At 55.7% G+C, this 13336-nt stretch overlaps 1 protein-coding gene across 1 annotated transcript in view; it reads left to right on the top strand.

Moving 5' to 3' along the window:
• Positions 1 to 3839: 3839 nt before the first annotated feature.
• The window catches only part of ASXL1 (additional sex combs like transcriptional regulator 1), a gene marked incomplete at its 3' end in the record, with an annotated part of 11226 nt that continues 1729 nt past the window's right edge, over positions 3840 to 13336 (top strand). The window contains 11 exon segments of the mRNA XM_010133415.1: positions 3840 to 3895; positions 6592 to 6700; positions 7777 to 7897; positions 7972 to 8069; positions 8402 to 8495; positions 8777 to 8929; positions 9349 to 9512; positions 9604 to 9700; positions 10151 to 10256; positions 10705 to 11320; positions 12127 to 13323. Of these exon segments, the coding sequence (XP_010131717.1) occupies positions 3840 to 3895; positions 6592 to 6700; positions 7777 to 7897; positions 7972 to 8069; positions 8402 to 8495; positions 8777 to 8929; positions 9349 to 9512; positions 9604 to 9700; positions 10151 to 10256; positions 10705 to 11320; positions 12127 to 13323 (2811 nt within the window).

The following is a 13336-nucleotide window of genomic DNA, read 5'->3' as shown; positions in this document are numbered from 1 at the left end:
GACGAGGGGGATTTCCCTCCCTGCAGCGTTTCGGCTGTATCTGTCTCAACCCCATTTATGCGCTAGGAGGTAGAAGAAGAAAAAGAACTTCAGCGTCTCCCGGGTGGTGTGGGTGAACTGGTCAGCGTTCTGCTGCTGGGGGGTTTGGAGGGGTCTGGGCTTGGTGCAGTGACCCACGGTCACTGCTGGCTGCAAGGGGCTCACTGTCCTCAGCCTCGGCTCGGAGCCGCTCGCTCTTGGTGACACGATGACGCAGGTACAGGACTACAGGGTGATCCCGCTGCCCGTGGCTGGTGTGAATGAATCCTTGTGCTTCTCCCCGTAGCCCTGTCAGCGGTTCTGGACTGGTGAGGTGCGGGCGTACCGGCCGTGGAGCCTGCGGACATCGGGAGAAACGCATTTGCAGGGCCTGAGGGTGTTTCGTCTCCTTGTTTTCTCTTGTGCGTGTGTTTATTTTGGTTCTGCCCGGCCAGGTGATGCGTTGGAGCACGTCACCATTCCGAAGGATCCGTGCGGGTGAGTCCAGCGGGACTCGTGTCTGGCACTGAGGGTGGTCGGGGCAGCTCCCGGTGCTCCTTCCGAGGAAGATTTGTTTGGCTGTCAGAGTGTTTTCTTACTGCTTGCCAGAAGGAAACCTAATCAGGCAAGCATCTCTTTTCTAGCAACTTGCATAATCTCTGGGGTGTAGATTATGATGTTTTAGACCCACATGACTTCGCTTGAAAAGCTGGAGAAGGCCCAAGCTGGTCACTGTGGAACTTCACTGCGGGAAGCTGGAGGTCCAGCACAGCACCGAGCATTTCACTCTGAGGGGCTGGTGCTGCGAGCCGGGCGCGTCGCTGCGGCAGGCAGTGGGGCTTTCCTGGTAGGTGACCTTGCGGGCAGAGACCTTGCACAGTCACCTTATCAAGGGCCCAAACCTCGTCGGTGTTTCCAGGCTGCCCAGAGCGGAGCGGGAGCAGAGCCTCCTGACAGACCTCCTCACCCTCAGGTCATGGCAGAGTGCTCTCCGCCCGTCTCTTGGACAGCACCTCAGGCACAGCGGGTGCATGAGGTGTCTAAGCCTCGACAGCACCTTAGAGCCGTTGAAGAACCAGAAATAGCACGATCTCGCACTAGATTATCCACTTAGAGAGACCTGCGGTTGCGTTGCTGCACTTCCAGCTTGCGGGAGTGATTGTAAACCCACTAAAAATAGACCTTTCTTTAACAGCAGCCTCACACGTGCTCCCTGTCAAAATGCTTTCAATTTTCCTTCCCGACACGCTCTGCTGTGCTCTGGGTTCCTCCCCACCATTGCAGGAAGCGCAGGGAAAAGCTCTTTGCAGTGTGGCTGCTCCTGCAGAGCTGACGCTGCGCCCAGCACGCCCCGCTGAAGCCCCCTTTGAACAGCCAGAGCCGTGGGACTGGTCCAAGTGCTGTCAGAGCTGATGTCTGCTCAGTTAATTAGGGGAGCGATGAAACTTCCCTAACGAGAAGTGCAGGAACCCTGGACTGTGGGAATGGTGAAGAGTGGCGGGGAAGAGCTCTTTTTTGGGGCAAGGGGTCGCTCAGGCTGTGGAAGTTGCAGCTGGAAGGTTGATGTGGCGCTGACTGGGTTGGGATGCAGAGGGATAGAGGGTTGGAGACTGGGCCGGGGTGGCCAGAGCTGCAGGCTGGTCTCGCCCCGGTCCTCCCGTTAAGCAGTCTGTGCACTTGGCACAGCTGTTGGTTGAAAACTGTTCCCCTGATTCTTTCATCTTTACACAGACGCTCGTCCCCGCTCGGTTCTGGGCTGTGTGTTTCGCTGGCCGTGGCTGTCACTTGAGGGGGGTTGATGAGCTGTGGAGAATTCCCTGATTTTTCCAGAGCGCGTTCCATTTTGTGGCTTGAGAGCAATGAGTTTCCCCCGTCATCTGTCACCCGGTGAGTGACAGGGTGACAGTTCACAGGGAAGGCACGGAGACATCGTAACCCATGGAGGCGTTCTGATTGGAGGAGGAACGAGCGTGCTGGGGCTGCGCTGGCTGGGAATTCAGATTGTTTACTCTCTCTGCGTCTGGCTTAGCACCTTCTTTGATCTTGCCTTTAAACTCTTTGCGTTTTCTTTGCGTTTCATCTCCGGTTACGTAGTTCTCAGATTCCCGTCCTCTGCCAGGGTGGCACCACCGATGGCTTCTGATCTTCAGGCATCTGAAAAATCCCTCTTGGGTAGATGTGAGTTCAGAAATTCCTTTTATCACACCGTAGAGCTGAAAGCAGCCCTGTGGTGGCAGGGGTTGGGGTTTTCTGAGCTCGGCGATTTTCTTTGCGTTTCATCTCCGGTTACGTAGTTCTCAGATTCCCGTCCTCTGCCAGGGTGGCACCACCGATGGCTTCTGATCTTCAGGCATCTGAAAAATCCCTCTTGGGTAGATGTGAGTTCAGAAATTCCTTTTATCACACCGTAGAGCTGAAAGCAGCCCTGTGGTGGCAGGGGTTGGGGTTTTCTGAGCTCGGCGAGGGCAGGAAGATGCCGAGGGTGCCGACGCACAGCGAGGCTTTTTGCCAGCGTCCCGTTCCCACCACTCCAGAGGCTGTGTGCCTCGCCGTGGTGCCGCTCTGACTCAGTTCTCGATGTTGCTGAAGTCAGCGGGGCATTTGGCTTCCTCCACTGGCTTCGTCCCCCCCAGTCAAACCGAAAGCCAGCGCCACCCTCTGAAGATGGTGACAATGAAATTGGGACTGTGCGTCGCCGTGGCCGGGACGTTGGGGGAATTCAGACCGCAGTGACGATCGCAAAGTTCCCGCTGAACACCCGCGGCTGCTTCTTGCGGCTGCTCAGGCCGTTCTTCTGTCTCGGTCCTCAGCTCGGTGGGATCCCGTGGTCGGTCAAGTTGCGGCACGCAGTGAGCAGCACTGCCTGCGTCCCAGGACGAGGCGTGTGGGGCAGCGTCAGGTGATCTGCTCCCAAAGAAACGTCCTGGTTTATGTCTGCTGCAGCTGATTTGGGGTGGTTGTTTCCTGTTCTTACCCACAGAAATGCCTGCTCTCTCCTCGCATCCCTGAGTTGTTACTTGTAGACATTTTAGAGCAGTAAGTTCCACAGGCATTAAAAAAATAAATGTGATCAACAGCCTCTTTAGTTCTGGGCATCTAGGTGGCGATTCTGTTCACATTACCTACAAACGGGTGCGTTGTTATTTACCTTTTCCACCTCTGATTTTACTCTTTTCCCAAGACAAGCAGTCCAGATCCTTTCAGCATCACCAGCCGTAATGATTCTCCCACCTCCTTTACTGTTATTTTGTCCTTTCCCGAATCCTGTCCTGCTCTGACTCACCCATGGCTCGCTCTAGAGGTGGGGCGCAGCAGGGGTGAGCGCCATGATCGAGAGGGTGGTCTGCGGAGTGGGGTCGTGGTGCAGGAACGCTTTGATGGGCAGAAGAGTGCTGGGTGCGTTACCAAGGGGCAGGGAGAACCTGCCACATCATCCCAGGTTGCGAACCGCTGCGCGCTTCGAAGGTTGTGCATGGCCACAGCTCGGTCTAACGTGTGTGGGAGTCTAGGGTAGAGCTACCGCCCATTCCATGTCGTGGGGTCAGGGCTGAATTCTGCTGCTTTTCCTCTCCTCCCTGTTTGTATTTCAGTTAATTGAGGCCCAGGTTAAGGGAAGCTTTTGTGATCCTTACCCGGATCTAACCGTGAGGTAGCGGATGGTTTTAGCGCGAGTCTTTTGCAGATGAGTGGAGTTTTAAGAGGAGCATTCCTGGATCTGAAGCACAACTGACGGAGCAGCCCTGTGAGCGCAGAAGCAAATCCTGTAATGACACGTGGTCTCTCTGTCTTTTCAGGTGCTGGAAAATTACTCTGATGCTCCTATGACCCCAAAACAGATTCTGCAGGTCATAGAGGCTGAAGGACTGAAGGAAATGAGGTTAGTATTGACAATCTCGTCTCGAGCCGAGTGTGGAGCGTGGGGGAGGCTGTACGGGAAGGCTCGTGTTGCTTCGTGCGATTCTGCCTCATCTCCAGCCCACTTTTCTTCCTCCTTTTCTCTCTTTCTGGTAATTGCTGATGACAGTACAGACATTTCTGTACAGGTGGTGGGGTTTTTGCTTGACAAGAACTGGAAGCTGCTCTTGGATGTTTGGTAACCTCCGGAGCCACCTTTAGTGACAGAAGTGCCTCCTGCAGGTCGGCCTCCAGCAGTGTGTGGGACTCACCTCTTAGCCGTGTGGCTCTCTCACAGGTAGCTCCCCGTAGTTTCTGCTACCATGACTCCAGTTTAAGATCAGTTTAAGTTTTGTCTCCTCTGATGCTCCATTTGTAGAGCAGACAGAAGTCATCTTTAGTTTATGTCACTACCCGGCTTCTGCTCAGGTTTTGGAGCACGGTGGCAGCGCAGCTCACGCTACTGTGGCTGTTGACGCTGCATGGAGGAGATGCCCATCTCAGCGTGGGTCTCCAGTGGGAAAGAGCCTGATACGAAGCCTCGGAAACAGCGGCACTGGGAGCCTGGGTTTTTTTCCCTTGGTTCAGTTCCTGTGAACTTCCCTCTGTTTCTGTGACGGTAGTGGAAGAGACAGAGTGTCTTGCAGGGAACGGTGATGGTCCCGATGGCTCGGTTAGTGCCCCTGGCAATAAAAGCCAGTTGGAGTACCAGAGGCAGAAAACACCACTGACAGGGAATCCAGCTGCGTGGGCTCTTTCTAGTCCGGGGTCCCACAGCTCCAGTCTGTGGACTGTGTTCTGCCTCTGCCGCTGTGGTTGTGTTTCTGGAGCCCGTCCTTTTCCCACCTGCAGCAGGTGACCTCCTTTCTGCTGGGACCAAACAACTCAGGACGTTCGTTGTGCCTGCTCCCCTTGTGGGTGACACCAGGAGGTGGCTGGGACGGTTTGAGCGGTGGCAGTCGCTGATGTGTACAGGTGTGGTGTGGCACGTGCCCCTGTTCGGAAAGGGACAATGCTGGCACGTGTCGCTGCATTGGTATTGGAGCTGATGGAATGCCCACCCACCCCTGGTGGTCCTGGCCGAGAAGATCGTCCCTGGTTTGGCCATGGGTGGTGGTTTCACAGCTCTGTGTAGAATTCAGACAGGCTTTTGATGAGGACCTGCGTGCAGCTTTGTTCTGATCACGCTCTGCACCTTCCCTAGCCCGTCCTATTGCTCGAGTTGATCCGCGTGCAGAGGCTGTCCCCGGCTAAAGGGAACAACAGGCCTCTTAAACACACGCGAATTATCTTGGTGCTCTCCCAGCTTCGACAGGTGACCTGTCACAGTGCGGAACTAAAGACCAGACGGGGGTTAAACCCCCCAGAGCTGAACTGTTCCTGTACAGGTCGCTGTTTCTCCTTGGGTTATCTGCTTGTCCTTCCTCCTGTGCTAATCCTCTGCTTTCGGAAAAGACTCTCCTCTTCAGAGCGTCTGGGATGAAGGCAGTGGTGCTGCCGCCAGCTGCGGGCTGGGCTGGTACTTGTGCGGGAGCCCTTCCTGAAACTCCCGTTTCCCAGTGGCCTGAGCCGTTTCTCCCTTTGAGTCATTGCTGAGGCAGTGTTCGTGACGTGGGCTCGCGCTGGTCTCTTGGGAGGGCCGGGTCCCGTATGGGCGGCACTGATGGTCCCCCGCGGCTGATGCTGGAGGCAGGACACTTGGGCCCGGCACCCTTGCTGAGTTCTGGCTCCTCAGAGAGTTTTAACTCTTTGGTTTTTTTTCTTGTTTCGGAGAAAACTGTTTATTTTGCTGTTCGAAGGAAGCGTGTGCGGTGTGTTTAGTGTGCTCAGAGCTCTGCTAAACACAGAGGGGAAAACACTGTTGAACAGGAGCAGGTTGGATGTTCTCAGAGTGACTGGGGGTGCTTCTGTCTGGGGCCACGGCTCGGGAAGAAATGTCCGAACCCAAATGCATTCGTTCCAAGTTTTCGATTCGAGAGTGATTTTCTTTGAAATGTTTTGTCTCAAAGCAGTTTTCGGTTTCACTTTTAATAACGGAGCCGGTAGCGCTCTAACGGTTGGAAAGCACGAGCTTACGTGGCACAGAAGCTCACTGGAGGGAGCGTAGGACGGCAGCTTTACCCAGGGAGTCGCAGAATCATCGAGTTGGAAGAGACCTTTAAGATCATCGAGTGCAACCGTTCCCCCTGCGCTGCCAGAGGCCCTAAACCATGTCCCTCAGCGCCACGTTTACACGACTTTTAAACCGCTCCAGGGATGGGGACTCCACCATCGCCCTGGTGCCTCAGCCCTTGTCTGCGGAGCTCTGCTAGTGCCAAGGCTGTGACAGCTCCAGGGAGCTGTCCCAGAAACGTGGGTGTGCGTGTTCCTGCTGGGGTCCTTCACCTCTGGGGGGTGTGTAAAATCAATCCAACTCTGGAAGCTTCAGACAGAGAAAGGGAGGAAACGGGTAACAAAAGTTAGAAAAGTCTAAAAATGGCTGAGAGTAACTTTAAAATTGGCGTAACGTTTCCTGTTTTCTGCCGACGGCTTCGCTGGGACGGGCTGAGGCTGCTGTACGGGTCAGAGGGAAACAGCAACACTGCTCCGACGGACGTGCCCGTCCCCTGAAGTCAGTAAGCCCCATCTCTGCGCCCTTGGGCGGCTGAACTGACCCTTGGGGCCTGTTCTGTGTTGCAGTGGCACGTCCCCCCTGGCCTGCCTCAACGCCATGCTCCACTCCAACTCGCGGGGAGGCGACGGGCTCTTCTACAAGCTGCCGGGACGCATCAGCCTCTTCACGCTCAAGGTAAACGCTGAGTCCCTGCCTGCAGCTGAGGGCCGAGGTATGAGTCCCGTTACACACTGCTGGGTGTTAGACTGTCACCGAGCGCCACGTGAGCTCTGTGTGCTGTGTGAGCTCATCCTGTGACAGCGTGTCAGGAACTCAGTGTGTTAGCGCTGGTACCGTTCAGCCCCGCTCAGCCAGATGGGATAAGTTCCTTAAAAAACCCCATGATTCCCCGATTGCACAAGCAAGATAAATCCTCTTCCAGGACTTGGTGTCCAGCTCAGGTGGCTGCTTATCGACACAGTCCTGCACGCTCCTCCTCCGCCAGCCAGGAGGGAGCATGGCCAGCCACTACCTTAAACTGCCCGAGAGCTTGTAGCTGCAAGTAAAACCTTGACCGGAGGGGGCACGTGGCTCTGCTGGAGGTTGGTTATGCTCCACTGCGTTCTGGGCATATCGAGCGTCACCCTTTTCCTCAGATCTTGAGGTCGCTCTAGCACATTTTTTCCTTTTGATTATTGTCCCAGTCATCTTAAATGTTGACAGTGTTTCTGGTCTGAGGCTTTTCTTTTGCGTCGTCGTGAACGGTTGGGTTCCCTGATCGATATCAGCCTGACAGACAACAGGTCCCTCGGCTGTTCCATGGGCATCCTTCTTCAGCCTGCTGTCAGCAAATACTGTGGAATTGCCATATTTGCTGCAGACAGATGGAACTGAAGTGGCTTTGATTGTACAAGTAGTAAATCCATCTCTTAAGCTCCTAACTTAGTGTGTGGCTACTCCGATGCTCCCTGTTCTCTTGTAGCTGGGACAAGATGCTGCTTTCAAACAGAATCTGTTTGCAGGGCAGTGTGATGGGCTCATAACCTTTCCTCTTTTGGGTGTCTGAGTGGCTCACCCAGGAGGTATCCGTGAGCTGTGCTAGTAGGTCACATCACTTCTCACCTACCGTGAGCCCCACAGACTTTAAAATAGCTTTCTGCATCAAGAGTTAAAATAGGGAAGATGGAAAAAACCTACATCTGCTAAGCGGCTGAAGTGGTGGTGGGGGGGAGGGAGGGCAGTAGCCATCCCGGTTCCATTTGCTCCTTTAGAAGGATGCCCTGCAGTGGTCCCGGAATCTGTCCATGCCCGAAGGGGAGGAGCTGGAGGACACGGCGGACGCGGAAAGCTGCGAGTCCAATGAAGCCAGCACTGTGAGTGGTGACAACGATGGTAAGTGCTGGAGGACTTTCATCTTCCACCATGGCATCCGCTTCTGGCTCTGACCGAGGGCCCGTCTCTTTCAGTGTCGCTTGATGAAACCTCCTCTAACGCCTCGTGCTCCACTGAATCGCAGAGCAAGGGACCTGCTGCTGCCAGGGAGAGCCACAGAACCGCCTCCCAGGTAGGAGGAACTGGGAATACTGGGAAGCATGAAGCCTCTCGGTGGGGGGGGCGGCTTTCATTACTGCGTGGTGGTTAAGCGAGCGTGACAGGGTTGTGCAGAGGAGCCTCAGTGACGGGGCTGGCTCCTGAGGGGAGGAGCTCGCAGTATGGGGAGGGGTCGTGTCCAGGAAGGTGAATTTGAGTTCTCTGTTATTCATAAATGTAACAACACCTGAAGGTTTCCTGGGAGCTGGGTAGTTCTTTAACTGAGGAACGTGCTGCTCAGAAGGTTGTTTTACCCCTCCATAACGCCTTTGTTCCTTTGGGTTTGGTTTCTCTCTGGGCTTGCAGACAACCAAACAGAAGAAAAAGACGGGTGTGATGCTGCCACGGGTCGTCTTGACTCCGCTGAAAGTGAACGGGGCACACATGGAGTCTGCCTCTGGTGAGCGTGGCTTTTGCGGTGGTGCTTTTCCAGTGGCTGCCCGGGTTGCTTTTAACCAGTAGCCCCCAGTTACCTGTAAGTTTGCTGAGGATTCCTTGATGAGAACACACGTGGCTGTAGAGAGCTGCATGTGTGTTTCACTCCATCAAAGGGGTTGCAACTGGGCAACACCGTGTCGTGGTCCGTCAGGTGTTAGCAGAGAATTCTTGTGTGTCCAACGCCTCTCCACACTGGGCTTCTGCTGCTCTTTGCTTGGTTTTATGAAGCTGTTTTGCTTTCAGGCTTCGCAGGAAGGCATGCGGACGGGGAGAGCAGCAGCACATCCAGCAGCAGCAGCAGCTCCTTGGCCCTGTGCAAAGCCACCCTGCGCAGCAGGACGGAAATCAGCAGGGATCCTCCGCAGCTCCTGCGGGGGATCCGAAAGCCCGCCGCGGGTAGGTGCTGCTGGGCGGGGGGCGGGGAGCTGTTGGCCACAAAAGCAGCCGGCCGTGCTGCAGTCGTGTGTGTCGGGGAGAAGCAAACCCAGGTTCTCGTCCTTCAGAAGCTTGAAGCTGGCAAGCCAGGCCTTGCTCCCCGAGTGTTAGGGAGGCAGTTGTTTGAAAGTTTGCCTGGTCTGAAGAGCAGCATCAAGAATTGCACCGAAATGAGACAGAAGCGTGACCTTGTATCCAAACTCCCGGTGCAGCACTGTTGATGAGTGTGTTTGACTCTCCCTGCACACCCAGACGCTACAGTCCTTCCTCACACGTGTTGCTCCTCTTGCTGTCGTGGTTTGACATGAATTTCTTGCCTGTAATGCCGAAATACTTCTATACAACGATGTTTATTTTATTTGCCTGCCCTTAAACTACAGGGCAGATGAAGCGGAACCGGGGTGAGGATATCGACTTTGAAACGCCTGGTTCCATTCTGGTCAACACGAACCTGCGGGCTCTGATCAACTCCAGAACCTTTAACGCGCTCCCGTCGCACTTCCAGCAGCAGCTTCTCTACCTCCTCCCTGAAGTGGACAGACAGGTACGAGGGTGTCTCCTGCTCGCTGCGTTGCCTCTTGACCGTGGAACGGCTCGAGCAAACGCTTCTGGTGTGACCGGGTTTGTCCCGTCAGGTGGGGGCCGACGGGCTGATGCGTCTCAGCGGCAGCGCTCTGAATAACGAGTTCTTCACCCACGCCGCGCAGAGCTGGCGGGAGCGGCTGGCCGACGGTGAGTAGCTTGGCTTTCCGTGGTGGCTGGGGGGCAGGTACTCGCCTCACGGGATTTGTTTGTCTTGTACAGTTGACAGGAGTTTAGCCGGGCTCCGCAGGGGATCTGGTGATGGTGCCCCCAGCTTTTCTTCTTTTTTCCCTTTTTTCCTTTACAGTCAAAGATGTGTTTTCCTTTGGTGCCTTGGGGCCTTCAGAACAAAGTGGTGGAGGTGTAAAGTAGTGCCAGACTTATCTGTCCTTAAGTGGTGGCCGGTGTCTGGTAAAACATGATTTTTTTCAGGCTTGCTTGAGGCTGCATCACCCCTGTCGTGAGGGAGCTGCGGGCAGCACGTGGATCCCCTGGAAACCTGTCCTTGGTTCACAGCTGCTGCGCTGTTAGAGCACAGAAGGTGCATTTGCAGAGTCAGGTGTGTTTGGAACTGAATTTCAGTCTCTTGCCTCTGTGTAGGTGAATTCACCCATGAGATGCAAGTCCGGATCCGGCAGGAGATGGAGAAGGAGAAGAGAGTGGAGCAATGGAAAGAGAAGTTCTTTGAGGACTACTACGGACAAAAGTGAGAAATTTCACCTCATCTCTCCCCATTTATCATTGTTCATGCAAGTGGCGAAGTGTGTTTCTGCTTGTGAATACCTGAGAAGGTGCAGCATAAACCCCTGGAAAGATGCAGGTTGTGGATGGCCCAGACTGGTGCTGCAGGGAAAAACCTTCAGCGGAACTGGCTGGGTCTCAGCTGGGTTCTGGAGCCCGTTATTGAGTCTCCAAGATAAGTTAAAATTACTCGTTTTCCATCACACATCTTACACTCTTGTTTTTCTCATTCCCTGGGGTGGTGGTGGGGGATAGCAGATGTCTGGGTCATCACACCGCAGGCCGAGTGAGCCTGGGAGTCTTTACAGTCTGTTCCTGTGGGTAGAGGTGATGGTACAGCTAAAGGTAACAGGGGAGGAGCTCAAACTGGGCTGGGCTTGAGCTTTTAGCTAGTTTTTACATTTGCCTCATAGGCTGGGCTTGACCCAAGAAGAATCCCAGGAGCAGAATTCAGTGCAGGAAGATGCTGAGAACAGGACGGGGCTGTCCGTCAAAGGAGAAGCGAGGCTGCCGCGCGGCCCGTCCACGCGGCAGAGAGACGGACGCTTCAGGAAGCGCTCCCGAGCCGACCTGCGCTGCAGAGCCAGGAGGAGCCTGTACAAGCTGCGAGAGCCGGAGCCTGCGGAGGCCTCCAAAGAGACCGCTGCTGCGGGACCAGAGTCTGCTCCTCAGACAGAGGCGAAGCCTGATGTGGACCTGAAGAAAGACGATCTGACGAGGCCTTCGGCTGCGGTGCTGAAGCCGGAGACTTCGAATTCGCTCCTCTCTTCAGAGATGCCCAAATCGCACAGTAAATCGGAAGACCCGTCCTTGGCAGCTGCAGACAGAATTCCCAGCTTGCCCCAGGAGAACTCCGCTCGGGAGCCCAAGGACCAGAAGAGGAAATGCTTTGAGGAGGCTGCCTCCGCCTCCTTCCCCGAAAAGAAGCCCCGGCTTGAAGATCGTCAGTCCTTTCGTAACACAATTGAAAGTGTTCACCCAGAAAAGCCACAGCCTACTAAAGAGGAGCCCAAAGTCCCACCCATCCGGGTAGGAAAGGGAATTACAGCGGCCTGGTGTCACGGGGCTATCGCGCTCGGTGGCATCACAACGTTATTAAAATGTCAAGTGGTCTTATGTGGAGCGGGGAAGCGGGAGGGTTTTGTTGGTAGGGCCGGCCAGGCACCTCTGCTCACCGCAGCTCCCTGGCGTCTGTAGGAGGCCGAGAGTGGCCACCCAGTCCGGGGGCTTTGCCCAGAGCACGGCCTGGCCTTGACTTCCTGGGGGCGCAATTCTGTGGATGCAGAAATCGCTTTTCCTGGAATGAGCTGAGACATTCAGCTCGTGCTCTGCGTCCCGTGCAGCTTCTCGGTCCCTGCCCTTGGAGCAGACTCTTAGAATTCCTCCTGACTTCTCCCGTTTTGGCTGGAGTCCTGGAATGAGCTGAGACATTCAGCTCGTGCTCTGCGTCCCGTGCAGCTTCTCGGTCCCTGCCCTTGGAGCAGACTCTTAGAATTCCTCCTGACTTCTCCCGTTTTGGCTGGAGGTGGCCATCTCGGCCGTCCCGGGGCAGAGGGGACTGGTTTGGGTTCTGAGTGTGAACCACTTGTTTCGTGTTTGCCTGTGGGCTCTGGTGAAGCAGCGCTGATGTGAGCGGAGCTTTGCCTACCGCATGGCACAGCAGGTAACCAGAGGTGATGGGGAACGTGCTGCTTCTCCACCCGCATTAGGTTTGAAGTTGGGATTTTCGGGTTTCGTTGAATTCTCGTGGTAAGAATCGTGCTGGACAGCTGCTAACAAAACTCTCTCTGGAAATGGGCCAGTGTCAGAACTAATCGCTCTCCCCTTTCTTTCAGATTCAACTTTCACGTATTAAACCACCCTGGGTGGTTAAAGGTCAGCCCGCTTACCAGATATGCCCCCGCATCATCCCCAGCACGGAGCCCTCCGGCCGGGGCAGGGCTGGCGCCAGGACACTCGCAGACATTAAAGCCCGTGCTCTGCAGGCCCGAGCCCAGCGAGAAGCTGCTGCAGCCGCCATCGGAGGCGGGGGTGGCCCAGGAGGGGGGAGAGGCACCGACGAAGGAGGTGGTGGAGGAGACCCCGGCCGCCGTGCAGAGCACAGGAGATCCAAGAGAACTCACGGAAAGCGGTCGGCAGATCTACAGCGAACACAACTACTGCCGTCTCCCCATCTGAACGGGGAAAGGGCCGGCACCGAGGCGGCCGCTCAGGAGGCTGACACGAATCCCTTCCTGTCTGCGAAACAAGACCTCCGCTCCTCCAGGAGCGAGGGAGGTGGTGATCTGGAACGCGCTGCTGGCTCTAGCTCAGGGGAAGCTCAGCCTGGTGAGGGTTCTCTGAGAAGGCAGCTCTGTGATGCTTTGACTGGGTCATCCTTAGACAATGCAGCTTCCGAGTGGCGGGAGGAGAGCCCTGAGCAGCTCCTCTGTGAGCCAAGGACCGAGCCCCCACCTTGTGGCGCCCCACAGGAGAGGCAGAGCACCGAGCTGGATCGCGTCGGTCCTGTGGTAAACGGGCTGTCGTGTTCTCAGGCGCAGGGAGCTGTGCTCGGTCCCATGGGAGATGGGGTTGTGCCAGCACCCCACGGTGCTGGTGCTCCCGCCGTGCAGCCTGATCATTGTCCTGATGCAAAGGAAAGCTCCTCCAGTTGTCCTTCTCCTCTGCCAGAATTGTCCCCAGGCGGTAAAGAATGCTGTGAGCCAGAAACGGTGTCCAGGGCTGGATTTAACGGCTCTGAAGCATTGGTGGAAACCTGCGTGGCTGGCAGAGGTAACTCCAAAACAGCGACTGCACTGTACAGCTTCACACCCCCACCGGCAGAGGAGGAGAGCGGAGGCAAACTGCGTGACAAAGAGCAGGACCCAAGTCCTCCAGTGAAACCCTCTTCACACGACAGCTTTATTTCTCAGAACGGGATGGAAACCTCTGAAAAACCGCTGCTGCGGGAGAGGAGCCCCAGAGCAGCACCAGACACCGCGTGTCAGCCACCGAGAGAGGCTCCGGAGCTGGCGACAGACGGCGAAGACGAGGTGCAGAGTACGC

This window comes from Buceros rhinoceros, unplaced genomic scaffold, assembly GCF_000710305.1.
Source record: "Buceros rhinoceros silvestris isolate BGI_N320 unplaced genomic scaffold, ASM71030v1 scaffold21003, whole genome shotgun sequence".
Lineage (NCBI taxonomy): Eukaryota > Metazoa > Chordata > Aves > Bucerotiformes > Bucerotidae > Buceros > Buceros rhinoceros.
The sequence above is the reverse complement of the archived record's forward strand: the minus strand, read 5'-3'. Positions and strand labels throughout refer to the sequence as shown.